General features: G+C 40.4%; 1 protein-coding gene across 3 annotated transcripts; it reads left to right on the top strand.

Moving 5' to 3' along the window:
• Positions 1–434: 434 nt before the first annotated feature.
• arl8 (ADP-ribosylation factor-like 8) lies at positions 435–19,576 on the top strand. Of its 3 annotated transcripts, none has more exons than XM_077229126.1 (6): positions 435–500; positions 4,519–4,579; positions 4,901–5,048; positions 8,003–8,086; positions 8,205–8,356; positions 17,637–19,576. In XM_077229126.1, the coding sequence occupies exons 3-6, from the start codon at positions 4,905–4,907 to the stop codon at positions 17,683–17,685; spliced, it is 429 nt and encodes a 142-aa protein (XP_077085241.1). In that variant the 5' UTR covers positions 435–500; positions 4,519–4,579; positions 4,901–4,904; the 3' UTR covers positions 17,686–19,576. The 3 variants fall into 3 exon arrangements, with proteins under 3 accessions (XP_077085241.1, XP_077085240.1, XP_077085242.1); XM_077229125.1 differs by lacking the exon at positions 435–500 and adding an exon at positions 837–1,399; XM_077229127.1 differs by lacking the exons at positions 435–500; positions 4,519–4,579 and adding an exon at positions 837–1,399.
• Positions 19,577–20,440: the final 864 nt, after the last annotated feature.

Below are 20,440 nucleotides of genomic sequence, written 5' to 3'. Positions count from 1 at the left end.
CAAACCATACAGAGCACCTGCTAGTTTTCTAAGTGCAACACTGTAAACACCTTTACAAATTGTCTGTTCACACTGATTAATTTAAATGTGGTTATTAGCTAAATGTAGCATTAAAGATCAAATAAATTTGAACTGAAGTCATATTCCTTGAAGTGTGACACCAATCAGATTTCTGATTAAGTGTTTAGGTCATATTATGACATACCATTGGTAATCTGAAACAACCATATGACAGTGTTCAGTAAAATGGCAAATCATTTCTTATCTAGTTTCTTATTACTGTAGATTCTTAGCAGACACAATTCTTGCATACAGGCTCCATTTCCGTTTTTCTAAGAGATTTCACAAAGTGTAAATAAACTCTGCTGCAGGTGGGAGGGAACTTGTGGTTCAGGCAACACAGAAAAGGAAAAATATGAGTAACCCACCAGTTTCCTCTCAGTGGTCAAAATAAATAGCAGAGTGCTGTGGTTTTTGGTCATACCCTAGTTTTGATTCAGGTGAGTAAAACATTCATTCAATCAATCAATCCACCATCTATGAATCTATTGGTCTATTTATGATCTATCTATCTATCTGACAAACTGCATGTCTACCTAACTACCTGTCTATGTGCCTGCATATCTATCTGCTTAGGATATGTCCATGTCAATTTAAAAATAAAATAAAAACTGTGTTTGCAATCGTGTTCTAGCAGTAGATTCAATGTTCAACAGGAATTTTTAATTAAATACAAAACACATTGTATGGATGTGACACTTGTGGGTTCACCAAAGAAGGAGAAGAAAACACTTATGGGATGTGTGCACTTCATGATCCTCACACGTGTAACACTCATGGGGGATGGTGTGTGTGTGTGTGTGTGTGTGTGTGTGTGTGTGTGTGTGTACACAGCACAGCACAGCAAAGGAGAGTGAGAGCTTGTTATTTACCCAACAGCAGCACTATTGCACATATGCGTGGTTTTACTCCCCTTTAGTTCTTCCTGTGCACCTACCCTTGTGTAGTTTGACAAAGGGAGCTGATGTGCGTTTTTTTTGTCCATGGGGAAAATGTGGATGAGGTCAGAGCGTCCTGGGAAGTGAAGAGGCTTGTGTTTGAACACCGCCGCGCTCGCATCTGTCGCACACTTGATGTGATCGCATAGAACGAAGAAAGTACTCGGGACAGGAGCTGCTCCGCTGTGTGAGGACTCCGTGTATACACACACGGACTGAAGGAGGCATGTACTGACTTATCGTATCTGCATGGCGCGAACGGGTTTATGAAGAAATAACGGCTTCACGGACAGCTGCTGTAGGCCTCTCGCTAAACTCCCACTCCCTGGACACGCTCTCTCACACACCAGGAGAAATGGGTCTAATTTTCGCCAAACTATGGAGCTTCTTTTGTAATCAAGGTAAGAGGTGGTGTTCTGACTGGTTTATAGCGAGTTGTTTCGACTGTTGTCCGCCTCAGGCAGATATCCAGCGGAACTGAGCTAATGTTAATGCTAGTGAGCTCGTTAATGCTAGTGAGGTCGAAATCCGCTGCCTTGTGCCAATGTTAACCTATCGAAACTAACGTTACTGTCTCTCACTGACCCGTTTACTTGTGTTTATCCTATATTTTAAACCGAGCAGATCGTGTTTTCACCTTGTAATGGTAACAAGTCGGCTAGCTACCTGGTCCGTCACCTTCTCCCGGTAACTTCGCTCAAACACTTAAGATGATCTGGTTGGGAGTGAAGGTAACAGATGGGTCAGATTAGATCAAATGTCTCCTAAACGATCTGCTCATAAACTGAGTATTATCTACTTGTTGAAGCGATAACATGTTTTCTTAAGTCTGTCTGTAAGCTAACTTAGCTTATTAAACCTTACCCAATTTCTCCCCAAAAAGTACTAGGCTAACGTTACTGCTGTTGTACCATGATACAGTGATCAGGTAACGTTACTTTGATAAATAACATGGTACTGTAATGAATATGCTACCATAAGGCAAAACACCACAGATGAATGGGTAAAAAAAAAAAAAAAACGAATATATAAAATTCCCCCCGTTGATTAATCACAGTACATTAATACAATTGTTTGTATTACATTTTGTGAAATGTGGACATATACAAATAATGAATTATCTTAAATATACATTGGATACATTTCAAGAACAGAAATCTGAACATATGAAAAAAACATTTAAAATTTGTTTCATTTTGTTGACATGGAGTTAAAGGTTTCTACAGATAGGATTTTGGATAACTCTTTTTGTCACTCCATAAAAACTTAGAGGAAGTAACAAAATACTGAAGTAGAGATGGTGCAGTGTATGAGGAAAAAAACTTGGCCTTTAAAAGATATCTGAAATCTACAGACACAGATAGATACTGCAATAAATTAAACACTTAAATGTGTATTTTGTGTTTTTTTTTCCTCGAGTCTGAAAGAAAACATGGTAGCCCCAAAAACTCAATTGACCAGTGCATGAAAAAGCAATGGTTTTGCCATAGTGGATTTTGCTGCCTACAACTAGCCTGTGATGAAACTCCAGCTATTCTCCAGCTCTTGGCTTTTTTCTATTTTCTTTTTTTCCCCACTGACATATGTTTGTATGTCTTAACTGCTGCTGTGAAAGATGTGTATCTCATGGTGTAGGTCCAGAGGACAGAGGGGTCAGATATCAGCTCCAACTTGTGAAATGGCAATAAAAGGAACTGATTTGAATTGAAAATGCTTTTGTGTAGAGAAACAGATGCCACGAGCACCTGGCAAACAAAAGCAGCGTGAGGAAATAGTTTTCCTCTCCCATTGTTCGCCTGTTTCAGCGGTCAGTTGAGCCTGCCCAGAGAGATCCAGCCTTCAGGACACACAAAGATGAACAAATTCACGGAAGCTGCAGAGATTTTAACTTGTGTACTAGATTGTCTCCAAGTTACTATGAAGAGGACCAATCATTGTATTAAGAATATCGTAACAGTATTGTATTATTATTATTATTATTAATGTTGCTGTTTGAGCATAAAAAAGATCTGCTAGGTTACAAAGCTCAAAGTCGACAGCAGATGTGGCCTGGATTAGCCTAGCTGCTATGTCAAAGAGACCACAACTCATTTGTTTGACCTTCCTAAGGCTGAGGCCATCCTTAAAAATATTTTGGTTTGCAGTAACAGCAAAAAAAAAAAAGGGTCGGTAGGTAGGTCTATATTTTTTTTTTCAAGATTTAATGGGGGAAAAAATGTACTTTTTTTTCCCCACAGACAACTAACAGCCATTAGGACTAACGCAAAAAGGGCGCTTGAGACGCGCGCAAGTCAGCAATATTTCTGATGATTTATTGGCATGAAGTTTTGTGCACAATGACAAACAGGAGTGCAACATTCAGGGATTGAAATTAACACCCTCCAAACCGCCAAATAAGGGTAAAAATGAACTTTGGAACCAAATCTGCGCGGACAGTACATGTTCTGTGTACTGTATTGATCCGTCCACCTAAAACACATTTTTGGTTTAAAAAAAAAAAAAAAGGCCGGTGGTGGTGGCTCACTTTGAAATTTCAATTTAAAAGAAACCACTTTGATTTTAGGGTCAAATTGTAGGACGTCCAGACTGGGGAGAGAGGACCTGTAATAATGTAAAATGTGTGCAAAATGTGTTTTTGAACAATCAAGCATGATAGCGTATTCTAGTACACCCCAAAAACAAAATCAAGACTTCGTAAAAGGGCATAATAGGACCCCTTTAATTAAATGAGGACCTATTAGTCATGTGAATCATTAACCGCTCACTTTAATGTTCAAAGGTTTTATTCTTTGTCTAAAGCGCAGAGCAGTAGCACTAGTAGTCTTACATTAGAATCAGGCTAAATTTGTCCTTGAGTTTGTTATGAAAAGTTCCACCAAAACCTGTGGGAAGTGTAACTGTAGTCTTAATAAACAGTCTCTCTTCATGGCTTTAGTTTGCCCCTGTGACATTTTTGCTGGAGGCATACAGAAGTAAAACAGGGGTTGGTGCTTCTGCAGGAAGTAATAGGCGTGAAATAGTCTTTGTGGAGCTGCCAAAGATATCATGAGTTATCCAGTCCTGCTTCCTGTAGTTCACATCAGAGTTTAAAGGTGGAAAATATCAAAATGTGCCCTCTCTCAGATACACACACACACGCACAGCCTGTCAGAATTTTCTCACATTGAGCTCTGATAAAGGATGGATCACTGGTTTATCTAATCACATCTTCCTCTGTTAAGCAATTGTGCTACCCATGTGGCTGAGTTGTGTGTTTGTATGGGATTGCTGGACCAATTATCTGGGAGTTAGAACTGAGAGAACAACAGGAACAAACTCTCTCTGTAGGAAAGAGCACAGTTAACGCAGTGAATCGTCTTTAATTATGGATTGCATTATATTCTACATTTTATGGCATTCACATATTTTCTTATCCTTATTTATTGAGATGAATTTGTTTAATTTGAATTCTAAATAAAGTTCTTGTATTATTAATTTGACCATTCTTTTAATCCGTAATATATTTTCTTCTGTTATGCAGAACACAAGGTGATTATTGTGGGGCTGGACAATGCTGGAAAGACCACTATACTTTATCAATTGTGAGTAATAGATATTTTATTTATTTGATCAGAATCTTTATTGCTCTTTATTTATATTAGTAGTCTCTAATTCATTGAGTAATAGAATAGAGTCTTTATTGCCACACGCCTGGGCCAGCCAAAATTGTTACGGTGAGAATGGACATACAATACACACTAAACGCTGCAATATATTCATCATACAATGTGCAGTATGCAGTAAAACAATAGTAGATTGAGATACTGTATGGACAGGTAGGTAAAGTTTACAATGTGTTAATTCATGTGAAGTATACAAACTGTTATGCGGTTTGTTATATCTGAACCTGTTTTGTTTTGCAGTTTAATGAATGAGGTGGTGCACACATCTCCTACGATTGGCAGCAATGTGGAAGAAATAGTGGTGAAGAAAACCCACTTCCTGATGTGGGATATCGGTGGTCAGGAGAGTCTCCGTTCATCTTGGAACACATACTACTCCAACACTGAGGTAATGCACTTATAAACTACACTGCTGGAGGCTGAACCCCTTTGATAAGGGATGATTGTATCAACAGAATTGACCCTTCGCTAAGCCCCGCCCTCCCTAGTTACTGTTGCTACGCCTGTCAAGCTAAGCTTTCGCGCCTGACACGTCTATTACAGTGTGTATGCACCGGTGTCAGACATTCTCAACGAGATAACTAGTAATTTTTGGCGTACATGTGAAATATCTGAGAGAGCAAGACAAAAGGGACTTCAGTATGCATTCGAGGGATATATCCACGACATAATATGCAACCGATTAGAGAATAATTCCATAAAAATTTAAGCTAAAGCTTATAACGTCAGTCCCCGCAAGCAGCCGCCACCTCATACATACACTTACCATTCAAATGGGAAACACACAAATCGAGGAACAGCTATGTTCGTGCACAGCAGGGTAAGTGAATGTGAAAATAATCTAATAATTTTAGATCAAACAGTTTATCCATAAATCTTGTGGAATAACACTAACACCGGGAGAGCCGCGATCGGATTGGAATAAAGTTACTCAGTCAGGGGTACTAACGTTAGGCCGTCGATTAACAAAGTGTGTTTTTGTTAATCCTGTGGACATGTAGTTTTGAATGGGGTCTCCCACACTGCTTGATCCATGCACGTCATTTCTCCCCTATGCTTTTAGATTTTCGGGAAGGAAACAAAATTCCACTCCCCCGTCCAAACTTTTAGGATACCGGGTATCAGATTTGCACAATCCATACGCACAACGCTTCGACATGTTTCCCTCGCTTGAAAGTTTGCCAGACCTCCCACGCCTATTTATGGTTGCTAAGACACAATTGGCCAGTGGCGGTTTTCGGGCGTGGCTTAGCGAAGGGTCAATTGAAAACTTCACACAAGAGGAGATTAGATTACATAATTGTTTTTTTAAATGCTTGGCAGATGAAATTGAAGTTTATATAGGACCCATGAGGGATTTTACAGGCTATTTCTGATTGGTGCTGCTGTCAAGTCACCTTTATTTATATAGCGTTTTATACAATATAGATTCAAAGAAGCTCTATGGTGATAACAGGAAATAATACATTTTGGCTGTTGTTCAGCTGAAGTCAGTTCCGTGTTGATGAATTGTAAATGGGACTTCACAAGTTGGAAGAGAGAAAACAAATGTGTAGGTCTCTGTCTATCATAAACAGACCGAGGATGAATTTCCTGCGTCCTGTTTTAGGACTGTTTTTGTATTCACAGAAACCTCTTAGAGTAAACAGGAAATCATTGGCAGAGAAAGATGTAATGGCTTGGGAACATGACGGTCGAATTGAATCCACATCTCTTCTTAAAGAAGTCTCTTATGCATAAGGGGGGTGCATTTATTTGAAGTGTAAATACAATATTGTGAAAGTGTTGTAATATATATATTTTAAATGTAATCTATTCCTGTGATGGAAAGGCATCATTACTCCAGTCTTCAGTGTCACATGATCCTTCAGAAATCATTCTAATATGCTGATTTGCTGCTTAAGAAACATTTCTTATTATTAACAGTGTTGTGCTGCTGAATATTTTTGTGGTAACAGTGATAATTGTTATCAGGATTCTTTGATAAATAGAAAGTTTCAAAAGACTTGAAATGGAAGTATTTTGCAACATTATAAATGTATTTACTGTACAGACTTTTGACTTGAATGCTATCTTGCAGAATAAATGATAATTTCTTTTAAAAAAAAATCTGTAAGAATGTATGTGCTTTAACAATATCAGGTCCTCCAACTACCTATTTCAGTGGACAAACTTACTCTATTGGAAAAGACTTCGGAAATATTTTATGAACTAACAACTAAGAATAATTTTACATTTATTAATCTAGGTAAATGTTCATTTATAAATATACTTTAATTCATGTTTGTTCATAATACATTTGCTTATGTTAATTTATACAACCTGAAATGTCAGAAAGGTATTGGTAATATGTAACAATTCAAGTTTAAAAGATGCATGAATCTATTGTCCATTGTTATTTCATGCAGTCTTATACATAGGGCTATAGAAACTTTCAGTTAAAAGGATAGTTCACCTAAAAATGAAAATTGTGTCATAATTTACTCACCCTGAATTTACCGAACCTGTATGACTTTTCTTTCTTCTGCTGAACACAAAAGAAGATATTTCGAAGGATATGTAATCATTAATCAAACAGGTGATGGACCCCATTGACTGTATTTTTTTTTCTCCATACAATGGAAGTCAATGGGGTCCATCACCTGTTTGATTAATGATCAAATGGGCCAATCTAATGTTTGGTTACTGACATTCAGCAACATATCTCCTTTTGAGTTCAGAAGAAGAAAGAAATTCACACTGGTTTGGTACAACTTGAGGGTGAGTAAATGATGACACAAAGGGATAGTTCACCCAAAAATGAAAATTAAGTGTTTCCACTCTTATTTTAAATATCAAAAACCAACTTTGACTAGACTGTGCTCATACAGATACATCTTTAAATGGGTATTTTTAGTACCAGTATCTAACAGCACATGCACAAACTAATAGCATCTTTAAAGATAATATGGTGAGATGAACAGCTGTGGGTCCAGTCTGTTGTGAACAATAGTTTGAACAACAGTTGTGCGCAGCGGTAATTCCACCAGATCTAAGCAGCTGGTGTCTGATTCAGAGTTCAAAGTTCAGGGTTACACAAAGAGGTTTGAATAGCGAGACCCCTGCCTTTCATTCAGTAAGTGTGTGTATGAGATTTGTGGTGGGGCCCTGCTGTCAAGCTTTATTCAGGAGCACTCGCTCTTACAGACATAGATACACCATTTCTGCCAAGGGCATGTACTCCGAGCAACAAACAACTCTGGCCTTGCTAAACTTAGAAACCACCTCTGAATGCTGAAGTTCAACAGTATGCTACCTAACATCTGATGATAATGCTTTGTGTGTGTGTGTTTTCTTTGGTAGTTCATCATACTGGTAGTGGACAGTACTGACAGAGAGAGACTAGCCATTTCTAAAGAAGAGCTCTACAGAATGCTAGCACACGAGGTAATGCTTTAACATTTACACCACACACATAAAACTATGGAGGATGAATATAAAGCTTCACTCTCGCAAAATGTTGATTCTGTATTTCAGTTGTTGTTTTTCCTCATCATTCACTTAGGATCTCCGCAAAGCTGCAGTGTTGATCTTTGCTAATAAGCAAGACATGAAGGGCTGTATGTCTGCAGCAGAGATTTCCAAATACCTGACCCTCAGCTCCATCAAGGATCATCCCTGGCACATCCAGTCCTGCTGTGCACTCACTGGAGAAGGGTAAGACCTGCAGTACCTCTGAACATTAACTATTCTAGCCTGCAGTTATTGCTTGGCGTAATTTAATAATACAATAAAACACAGCAAGTTAAAATTTATATAATGTTTTACCCATAAAGAATTTTTTTCAAAATGATGCACACTTCATGGAGATCATATTAGCAGCCTAATAAGTAAATTTTTTCCAAACCCTGCCTCACAGCTGATTTCATTGGTCAACTCAATCATGCAGTCACCTGTGATCGGCTGCAGGGCAGGGTTTGCGCTCATTAACGCTCTTTGTTCCTTGCTTTGCCAGACACTTCTGCTAGCAGATTAAATTAATCATGTCCTAACTCTCTCTAAAAATATAATCTAGCTCCAGATGTATCGGTATTGCATTTTATTGACTAATAATACACATTTTCACATTTGCAGTCTCAATCAAAATTGGTCTATTTCATTGTTCATGCTCATTTTCTGTATTTTGACATTTAGATTAGCTTGGCTATCATCTAATTATTGCTTAACTTTAATCCTTTTAAACAGAATGTAACAACTGTGTTAAATATTATCTATTGCAAATATAAAAACGAATATCCATTTTTCATAATTGTATTTTTTTGAATAAATAAATATTGATAAGGCATAAAAAAAAAAAGTTTGGTTCCGGTTGGTTGTCAGTTGAGGTCATGGATCGTTAGGGACTTTTTTTGTTTTTTTTGTCCAGTGGCAGCAAGGGATAGAAAGGAAATTATTCATATTATTTTTTTTGTTTTTATTTACAGTAGCGATGGAAAAGCTACTCTATTTTTTCATAAAATAGCCTACCTATACATGTAGCCTACTCTAACACCTTGTGTGTCCCAGCATGTTACACACACACACGCTGATTTTAAATGTGTGCGCGGGGGCAAACGGGACGTCAGACGTCTCGTGAGTTCAGTGGTGGAAAGATCAGTTGTTTTAACCATTCATTAAAACAAATCGGTTCAAATGAGTCATTAGTTCGCGAATTGGGCGTGTCATTATCGGACGTGTGCGCGTTGTGTGATTATCCCGGCGGCTAGGACATCCCACAAGATTTGTGTCATCACAGAAAACATTTCATCACTGGATAGTTTTTTCTTTTATTTAAAGTGTGGTTTATATGTCAGCTGAATGTGTGGAACGCTTTGCAGAGAAGATAAGTCAACGTATTTTAGCACAATTCCCACCCAGTGGTAATTCAGGAAAAAATAAATCTCTGAATGCTCCACATGAAACTTTAGTCTTCCGACCTTGCCATCGTGTCGATTTATTTTCATTAATATGTGCGAGGGATAGAGAGCAAGACAGTGCTTAGTTTTGAGACGTTGAAGCCTATACTTTCGCCTGGCTCCTCTCTCTACCTCTGCTCGTTCGGTTCATGCGCCCTGTCACAAGCGCAGCAGTGCATCTACATGACAACAACGATGTGTGAACTCCAGTGGCTGCCTCGTTTGTTCGCATTGCTGGAGGACAACAGGCTATACAAATATGGTGCTGTACAAAAACATAAATTATAGTTTGCCTCAAAGTTTTTTATTTGTGTATTTATTTAATTTGTATTATTTCTTCCCCAAGCTCATAAAATAAATTTGGGTCGCGCATAAATTGACAGGGTCGGTCGGAAACCGGAACCAAACAAATTTTTTTCTTATGCCTAGGTAATGATACCTGAATTATATTTATTATATATTATCTGCATATTTATTACATATTAGCACTCCTCTTCATGAAAAGCGTTCTGCAGCAGAGAAAAACGTTAGGAAATAATTTAGATTGTTGAAATATCTGATTTACAATTTACAAACATTACCCATCATAAACATCTTAAAAATAATTCATAAATGTCTGTAATAACAAACAGCAAAGTTCTTAATGGAGACGTATTGTAAATGAGCAAATTCTCAAAAAAATTCAACAAAATCATGCATATCATAGATGTCTATACTGTATGTGTGCTATATTATTCTGTCTATTCGATTTACCTTTCTATATTGAGTTGAGATGTTCGCTCGTGGGCCAGGGAAAGGTTGTCAAAAACATTTTTAAATGATTTACCATCGGCACCAAGAGCCACTGCAACTTCATCCTGTGCTTTTTCCTTTGCCTGCAAGTCTTTATAAAGCACATTATGTGGATCACAAGCAGGGCTCCAGACTGCGACCATTTTTCCTGCCGGTGCGACCAAATATTTATTTAGGTCGCACTGACGCGACCACAACGTTGCCTAGCAGCGAATGCAAACAAAATGAAAGCGGAACGAAAATGCGCTACTCATTTCACGGACCGTTTATTAGTTCGGACCAATAATAGAGAGCGCAGTGCCCCGAACTTGCCAGTCGTGGGCCGAATGCGACACTGTTACTAGGAGATCCAGTGAAGAAATCCATTGACTTCGCCTCAGAATTAATAACATCATCGCTGCGAGATCCAGTGAGAAACATTCCGATTCGGCGCAGACTTCTGTTATAAACCATAGATCAGCGCTGACGTGGAAACCAGGAAAAACACTTATAGAAGGCTTTCAGTCCACAAATCAGCCACATTCACCATGGATTTATGCTAATGTAGTAACTACAGAAATAGTCAAAGGCTTACAAGTACTTACGTTACATCTTTTTCCAGCACTTCAAACTATAATATCATAAATGTTATTTTTAATGTGATGACCAACACATTTTTTGTTCATCCTTCAAAGATTCTCCTAAAAACTAAAAATGTTAAGATGTAGGAAAACGTCTCTGGTTACTGATGTAACCTATGTTCTCTGAATAGGGAACGAGACGCTGCGTAGCTTAGACGCAGTGGGAAAGCCCTCCGGGTGTGCCGATTGTCTGAAGCCCTTATAGAATCACGCCAATTCATTGGCTGACGGCGCGGGCGCCGTCATGACGCTCCTGCGTCATCATATTATACTAGCGCGCGCCATCTGCTCCTCAGATTTCTCTGCCGAAAAAGGAAGCTTGTCGGCAGTGGAAGGAGCTTGGCAGACTGCGCGACACCTTCAACAGGCGAAAAGCCGATCCTGTGGACCGGGCACCTGAGAGTTTCATCCACCACAGAAACGGTCTCATGTGGAGCAACCCTAAGGGGAGCACGGGGGATGCTGCCGCCATGAGACCCAGCAGCCTGCGACAATTGCCCACAGAAACATGATGGCCGAGCGAGAAGCGGGCCAAACATGTCAGAAGGCTGGAAATCCGGGCAGGAGCCAAACGGGCCTGCATCAGAACAGAATCCAGGCACACCCCTAAGAAGACTGTGCATAGAGCTGGGGCAAGAACACTATTCTCTGTGTTCAACCTCAGGCCGAGAGACTGGATGTGACGAAGGACAATGTCCCTGTGGTGAGTCACTAATTCCCTGGAGTTGGCCAAGAGGAGCCAATCGTCCAGGTAATTGAGTATACGGATGCCCTGGAGCCGCAACGGGGCCAGAGAAGCATCCATGCACTTTGTAAACATTCTCGAAGCTAGAGCGATACCAAAGGGGAGGACCCTGTATTGGTATGCTTTTTCTCCGAAGGCGAACCTGAGGAACCTCCTGTGTCGCTGTACGACCTGAATATGAAAATATGCGTCCTTCAGGTCTACTGTCACGAACCAGTCCCCTGCCCGAATCTGAGATATGATAGCTTTTAGCGTCAACATCTTGAATTTCCCTTTGTAAAGAGAGAAATTCAGCCGGCGCAGGTCTAGTATCGGTCGCAGACCTCCGCCCTTTTTCGGGACCAAGAAGTAGCGGCTGAAGAAGCCTTGCTCGACTTCCTTCGGAGGAACCTCTTCTATAGCTCCCTTGAGGAGAAGGGACGAAATCTCCCGCTGTAGAACAGAAGCCTCTGGGGCGCTGTTGACTACAGTAGGACAGACCCCGTTGAAGCAAGGGGGCGGGCGACAGAACTGAAGTGTGTAGCCGAGCCGAACAGTGCGGAGGATCCAGGGCGATACCCCTGGCAGACGCCTCCATTCTGGAAAGAAGTGAGATAGAGGAGGTGGAGTGATGCAATGCGGCGGACATACCGGAGTTCGCTGTCTCCCGTGGTGTGGCACGGTCCAGCGTGAAGGAAAGCACTTGACGGACTGACACGTAGTGGGAGGCACCACTGCCTGTTTGACCAAGGCCAGAGGGTCTGCCTGCTCCTGAGAAAAAACGAAAGTGTCTCCGATTCGAGCAGCTGGTATCAAACGCGTCGAGTGCAAGGGGAGAAAGCTGAATGCGTCTCCTTCCTCCTGCGCCAGACGGCTTGAACAAAGTTGAGGGGTAACTGCACTTCGAAACACGCTGGGTGGCGAAGGTGACAGGGTTAGAGAAGGAGAGCAAGTGAGAGGTGGGCAGAAACGCTTGCGCGGTCTGTCCCAACCTCGTAGATCGAGGGAGGCTCTACTTTTTCTGACCTGCGGGTCAGGAACGATTCGAGGAGGCTGGGGTGAAGGGTTTGTTAGACCGCTTCAGCTCCAGACGCTTATGGGGCCGCTGGCGGGGGAACAGGCGACCGCGGGCTCCCCAGACCGTAGCGGGCGGGGGATGAGCTGAGTCATTTCTCCTAATGGCAAAATCCGGCCTATGAGAAGGTACGTTCTCTGGGCTGGGATTGGGAGGAGTTGGAGGATTCCCTAGCTCTCCTGGGCATAAATTGCCTGAGGGCAGCTGACTGGGATTTTGCGGCCCGAAATTTTTCAACCACAGTGTTGACCGCCTCCCCAAACAGACCAGATTGAGACACTGGGGCATCTAAGAGGAAAATCTTCTCTTTATCACGGATTTCCGTGAGATTGAGCCCTAGGTGGCGCTCTGCAGCGATCGCCCCCGCCATAGAACGCCCTATAGCGCGCGCAGTGTGCTTGGTGGCCCTTAAGGCCAGATCCGTGGCCTTTCGAAGCTCCTTGACAGCTTCCGGTGTGATCCCCGTTCCCTCATCCATTTCTTTTAAAACATTCGCCTGGTAGGCTTGGAGGATGGCCATAGTGTGTAGGGCCATGCCTGCTTGACCAGCTTCCATGTAGGACTTTCCGATAAGGGCGGAAGTAGTCCTGCACGGTTTAGAGGGAAGGAGGGGCCGAGATTTCCACAACGGAGCAGACGACGGGGAAAGGTGAGTAGCTAGCGTGTCCTCGACCGCTGGAATAGAGGAATAGCCCTGCTCCACAAAACCAACGAGGTTGGTGAAGTCAGCGGCTGCCGCGTTCGTTAGGTGCACGGAGAAAGGCTGCTTCCAGGATCTGGTGATCTCGTGATGCAGATCGGTGAAAAAGGGCAGCTTTCTCCGCTCAGGCCTAGAATTAGGGCCACTTAAAAATCTTTCGTCGAGTTTAGATGATTGTGACTCGCGGGGCTCATCGGGCCAGTCGATGGAAAGCTTTTCAGTAGCGCGCGAAAGCACGTCGATAAGCTCCGTGTAGGCCGCAGTAGGCCGCGCCTCCTGGCCGCTAGGCGGGAGAGCGTCAGAAGCTAAAACAGGCCCGAAATCCTCGGAGTCGGACGCTGTAGTGTAAATAATATCTTCCAGCCCGAGCAACGCAAGTCGGTTTCTTTCGGGCTGGAAGATATTATTTACACTACAGCGTCCGACTCCGAGGATTTCGGGCCTGTTTTAGCTTCTGACGCTCTCCCGCCTAGCGGCCAGGAGGCGCGGCCTACTGCGGCCTACACGGAGCTTATCGACGTGCTTTCGCGGGAATAAATAATCATGGGAAAACTCGACTGGCCTAACACCGCGTGCGTGCTCGGGAGAGGGAGGGAGAGAAAGGGCCTGGCCCGTCTGCTCGTACTCTATATCCTCGAGCTCTACATTCGAGCCCCATGTCGTGGAATCCAACGAGGCCTCGGCAGCCTCGGGAGCGCGACGGGGGGGAACGAATGACTCTTTCTCAAAAACCGCGAGCCGAGAGCGGAGGGTTTTGAGAAGGAGGTTGTCACAGAATTTACATTTAGACGAGCCTAAAACAGCCTCGCGCGAATGCGAAAAACCCAAACACTTGATACACTTACTGTGTGGGTCGTCGTTCGCAATAAAGCGAACGCATGGCGGCGGGCAACGACGAAACTCCATGGCACTTCACCGCAAGGAGAACAGAGTTCCACTAATCGCAGTCGCTGAAGTGCAGATGAAGAAGCTGGTGAGAATCCGAATATACGGGCTCAGAAAAACCGAAATCGAAGGGCTAAGATGGCCGCTTCGTGAAGGCAGAGAAATCTGAGGAGCAGATGGCGTGCGCGCTAGTATAATATGATGACGCAGGAGCGTCATGACGGCGCCCGCGCCATCAGCCAATGAATTGGCGTGATTCTATAAGGGCTTCAGACAATCGGCACACCCGGAGGGCGTTCCCACTTTGTCTAAGCTACGCAGCGTTGAGTGAACCTATGAAAGAGAACTCTTATTTAAACACTTATTTAAAATTAAAATAAATTACCATTGTAAACAGTAGGATGCGTATTGGATATTTTCACTCCCTAATATATTTAATTTTTCTCGTTTTGCTTTTTAATGTATATTAAGATATTATGAATGATAATAATTAGTTAATTTCATCTACAGCCTAAATTAAGCGTAGTGCTTTATTGTCAGCCCCAGTGCTACCAGATATGTGTTGTAGAGCTCAGTGTCTCGGTGCTGCTGCCCTCAGATGTTAGTCTGGAGCCCTGTGAACTTAAAATAAAACTGCACATTGTAAAATCTGTACGTTAAGTCTATTATTAAAGAATTTGTCTGTATTACAGTTATTTTGGGGGAAATTTGAATAATTGCATTGCAAGCGTATTTAAGGTGTTCCCCCTAAATTTTCTGCTTGCGGTCCTAAAATTTTCAGTCAGGGGCTACAGCGCTCCTAGTAAAAAAAGTTAGTCTGGAGCTCTGACAAATAACTTTATGCTTCTCAACCTCCACGATGAGACGAGTGTCGTCCATTATTGTCGTCTTTTCAGGTGCTTTTGTTTATGATTGTCAGCATGCTGTCACATGACATCTGTTCTTATGCCAATATATATATATATATATTAGGGATGTGCAAAGCAGCTGGCATTTGTATCTGTATTTGCATTTGTTGAGGGGGAAAAAGTATTTTTATTTTTATTTGTATTCAAGTAAAATTCAAAATAGGCCTAAAAATCCAGTTTTTTTTTTTGCGTTACACTTCTAATTTACGTTATAGTGTAAGTATTCTTTAATTATATCCATTATAATAATTATGGATATGCAATATTGGTTGATATTTTTCCATAAATCCAGCAATGAACTTGTAACAAGAAAATAACATAACAGCCATTACCTAATCCATGGTTAAAACTACAACTAATAAAATACAATTATGAACCCCACCACCACCCATCCTTGTTGGAGGACGCTGAACAGACAGAATAAAAACAAATAATACTTCAAATAATTTTTCTTCTTCTGAAAGAACTTCTTTCTAATTAACAGAATTTAAACTTTATCAACCCCTGACTGGGAGATCTGGCAGAACAAAAATTGTATTCTACAACCCCAAATCAGAAAAAGTTGGGACATTTTGTAAAATGCAATAAAATCAAGAATCTGTGATTTGTTCATTCTATTTAACCTTTTATTAACTGACAAAATTACAAAGAAACGTTTTCCAATGTTTTCACTGACCAACATAATTGTTAGGGCTGGGTACCGAGTTCGGTACTTTTTAGGTACCGACCGAATTGCCTCAATACTACCGAGTATCGGAACATGTCTTGTTGTTCGGTACCAAGTTTCGGTACCTAAGTGGTTAATCTCGTCGACGTTAGTGAAACAATAATCATGCAGCATGATTGGCTGTGGCGGAAAAACACTAGTTTACGCGGCTGCCCAGAGACGTGACTCGTCGCACGTGTGTGTGTGTGTGTGTGTGTGTGTGTGTGTGTGTGTGTGTGTGTGTGTGTGTGTGTGTGTGTGTGTGTGTGTGTGTGTGTGTGTGTGTGTGTGTGTGTGTGTGTGTGTGTGTGTGTGTGTGTGTGTGTGTGTGAGCGTGAGCGTCCAACCCAGATAGATAGAAAATATGTGGAAATGATCAAAAGTGTACCTATGTACCCGACTTGATGCCATAAGCACACGATGCAATACTTTCGACAAGATAATTGCTGCCAAGACCGGCAACACGGTAAATCTGATAAGGCACTTAAAAGCGCACAGAATACACTCGAGAGTAGAAAGTTTATCAGCCTTCGACTACAAGAACTGGAGCGCGTCACATATAAACCAAAACTCAGCGTATAGGATACTTGCCTCACAGACATGAGAAATAGTTCTATATATGTTCAAAATATGTCTACTTTTAAACGAAACAATTAGAAATAAATAGTTTGATTACCTAATCCATATAGGCGCGCGCGTTCACTACTGCAGGGATGACGAGTCAGCATCGCAAATTCGCAATAATCATCTTTGCAGCCAACACGTTTAGTAAACACATGTTCATTAATAAACAATTAAAATATCTCCTTGCTATCGTTTCCCGACACATCCATAATCAGTAGGCTACTTTTGCCAGTGCTTTGCGCAAGCTTCATGTGTCCTGAGCGCGAGGCATATCCCGCACCCCAGTAGCCTATATTTAATTCAATTCACATTTATTTGTATAGCATTTTCACAATACATATCGTTTCAAAGGAGCTTTACAGAAAATGCATGCGTCTAAATTACAATTTAGAGTGATCTGTTATCAGGGGTGACTGTGTGTAATGCATTTCAATTAATTTTCATTCAGTTTCATTGTTAAACAATGCATTAAGTTAAGGCAGAAACAATGAGCTCATTGAAGTAAAGAATACATGTTGTTAAATGATTAGGAAACATAGAAAACTTTAGCATTGGTGCTTTTTTACAGACTCAAAATATGAGTGTAAAAAAGTCAACAAACTGAAAGAAAAAGGTTTTTTTTTTTAGGTAATGTTATATTGATAAAATTAATTTTTAAAAAGTAACATGTCTACATGATTAGGCTATATAGCCTACTGTTACTAAACTATATACTGTTACTATATAGCCTACTAAACCTTCAAATGTACTGTTATGAGCACTAGTTCCATGCTCATGTCCATGTCTTACTATTTGTTGCTCTGTTTTGTACTCTTATTTATTCAACATAATACCTTATCTCAATTAAATGTACTGAAATGAATGTATATGTGACACAAAAAGGCTGTTTATTATTTTGGCCGGTAAAAAATATGCTTGGCTGGTGGATTTTTTCATCTACCAGTCCCCGTGGCAGGTGAGCCAAAAAGTTAATTTCGGACCCTGTGTGTGTTTATTTGTTTGTTTCAGGCTGTGTCAGGGTTTAGAGTGGATGACCTCCAGGGCTGGGCTCAGATAGCCTCTCATTCTCCATGTTGGACTTTTTGACTGTGATTTCCACCTCCTTCGGTGGCATCGCAGACTCATCCTATTGGCTGCTTATGTTTTATTTTAAATCTCTCAAATCTCAGAATTTACATTTTGCAGCTGAACTCTTTGGACACCTACCTCAGCTGGGATTTAATGGTTATGTGAATCTGGTTTAACAGACTTGCCGATCAGTAATGTATCAGGAGAAACTGGAGTTTTTTACTGGGTGTATAGCAGAAGATATTCAAAGTATTTCAACTTAAAGAGAGGCACTGCAGTGCTGGCATGTGTTTGTGAGGAGAGACTTTGTATTATTAGCATTCTAGCAGTGGAAAATAAGTTCTTTTGATGGGTTTATTAAGCTAATCATGTATGTTTTTCTTGAAATCTACTGGAAAGAAATTATTTTAACGGTCAAAATGTTACTTTTCAGATGGGAAAATTTTTGGGTCAATTGTTGTCATTGGTCAACTGTATGTTTTTGGTTAAACTTTTTGGGTATCGAGTGTTTTAAGTGCCATTGGTACCTACCCACCATCACCACTACATATCATGAAAACACCTGAGCATATCATATCATTTCACATTACCTCAAACATTTGTTACAGTAGAGGGTGCTGTTACTATTTCAAACGTGGCCAATGCAGCTTGAAATGTCATTTGAGATGCAATTTAAAGGTCACCAGGTATGATCACAGCTGTTAGAGAAGGCTTAAAGCTGTTTTTAAAAATGTTGTTGATGTGGCACGTTAAATGGATTTATTGTAATGCTTGTTACAGGTGTATGTGCGTGCTTTAAATGTGAGAATGTCCAACCAACATCACTGCAGGTGAACTAGCATGTTTTTGTGTGTGTGTGTTTGTTTTAAGTAGCCATGCTCCTCGCTTGAGTGTGGTTATAGCATAAAGGTCATTCAGATATCATAAGGAAATAATGTTCAAAAGTAACTCAGTATTATGATTTTCTTTTCATCCAAATCCTGTTGGTTGAAAAATAGAACCTGCAGATGATCTTCATAGGTCAACCAGCCATAAGTTGTCTGTTGCTGTATAAGTGATTGCTGTTTTCTTCATATCGTTCTGCTCCGGACATTTCATATTATTATGTTTTTTTCGTCATCATCGCTGTTTTCAGTTTTTATGGTAGCCTACATGAGCACTAATGCTTATTTTTCACATGCTTATTTTTCACATGTTGATTTTGTTGAATGTGCTTTTTGGTTCAAGCTGAAACCGTTCTGTGTGTTTTCTCATTTCCATCCTCTCCGTGCGCTGCATTCGATTAAGGGAAACTCTTGCAAAACTTTGATGCAGTGACTACAAATTGGTGCTCCACGGACATTTCCCTGCCAGCAATGAAAACTTTTTACATTATTATTGGCTGCTGATCTAGGCAAATTAGTCCCATGGATTTGTCTGTCTCTGTTTTGCAGGGGTTTTATATGGTGGCTCTTTGAGGTCATTACCTCAAACTGTTGTGGATGTGCTGTTTAACTTTAACTTTAAATCACAATAAAAACTTCACATGGAGTCTTCTCTGATGGAATAAAAAATGAATTTGGCTGTTGTGAATCGGCATAAAAGGCTTCATTGGTATATGTAATACCTTCTTTTTTTTCTCAGTCTAAAGCTGTATATGCATTTGTGTGTTAATATGCATCATTACAAACCTGATATGAATATATTGTATAATACCTTGTTGTAACGGAGGTCTTTGGACAAGACTATTGAAAAAGTTTAATATTCTGTTTCAATGCTGATGTTCATGGTCAAACCATTCGGTTCTCAGATGTGCCATTTCTAAATGAGAAGGTGGAATCTGTAGCAACTTTCCTAATTCTTATAGTTTTATAATAAAAGCTTTTATTTTGAAATCTGAATTGTGGTGTTGCATTATTGGGTTATGTATGTAAAAAGAAGAGTAAAAAAATGTTTGCATTTTGTGAGTTTTACAAAGCCATTTCTTTTCAATTTTGTATTTTAAGTTTATTAGAAAAAAAAAGCAGCCGCAGCAACCTTGGATTAGTCTGTGTATTATCCATATGTTGAGGCAAAAAAAAAAAAACCTTGATAAAGGGTCATACTTGAAACCATCAGCTATTTATTTTTAATTCAGTACCCATGAAGCTTCAAAGCTTCAAAGTTACCCATTTGCTCAAGTACACCTGTTCATTTCTATTATAAAACATTTAATTTCACTGGTTGAAATTAAGCTTTGTAGTTATCAATAAAATAAAACTACAAAGCAGTAATTAATACCAGAGGTAGGCTACATATTAGGTTAAATAAGAAAACCTTCAAATATCGGAGAAGGGGGGGCCTTGAAATCAAAAATGTAAAGAACCACTGATCTACAGTAGATATACATACTATTAAGACAAGAAATTAAGAGATCATTAGTTCATTATGATCTCTGAAAAGTGAATATATATACTTCGCCAGATGATAATTGCAAGATAAGATAGTGAATTGTGAAATATTTTCACACTTGAGTTGAACGTGTCTGTCTCTCTCATAGGTCTCTCTCCACCCCATCCTGACCCCATCTGACCCCTTGCTGCAGCACCATTTCTGACAAAATAAGAGCTAGACACCCTCATTTTAAACACTCTCAAATGTTGTTATATGAACGCTACGAGACCCTTTTCAGTAATAAACTGAATTTGAACTATGTTTCTTTGAAGTTGCTCAGGTTGTGAGCCATGCTATTTTTTAATCAGAAACTTAACACACTGAGAGTGCGG

The sequence above is a fragment of the Siphateles boraxobius genome, unplaced genomic scaffold (genome assembly GCF_051911475.1).
Source record: "Siphateles boraxobius isolate OS27281-9 unplaced genomic scaffold, OSU_SipBor_1 130, whole genome shotgun sequence".
NCBI lineage: Eukaryota > Metazoa > Chordata > Actinopteri > Cypriniformes > Leuciscidae > Siphateles > Siphateles boraxobius.
This window is presented reverse-complemented; position numbering and strand designations above follow the sequence as displayed.

Coding starts and splice junctions, on each gene's coding strand:
- arl8 (XM_077229125.1), top strand. CDS start 1,354: ATGGGTCTAATTTTCGCCAAACTATGGAGCTTCTTTTGTAATCAAG. Junction 4,580..4,900: donor ACCACTATACTTTATCAATT/GTGAGTAATAGA, acceptor TTTGTTTTGCAG/TTTAATGAATGAGGTGGTGC. Junction 8,087..8,204: donor ACAGAATGCTAGCACACGAG/GTAATGCTTTAA, acceptor TCATTCACTTAG/GATCTCCGCAAAGCTGCAGT.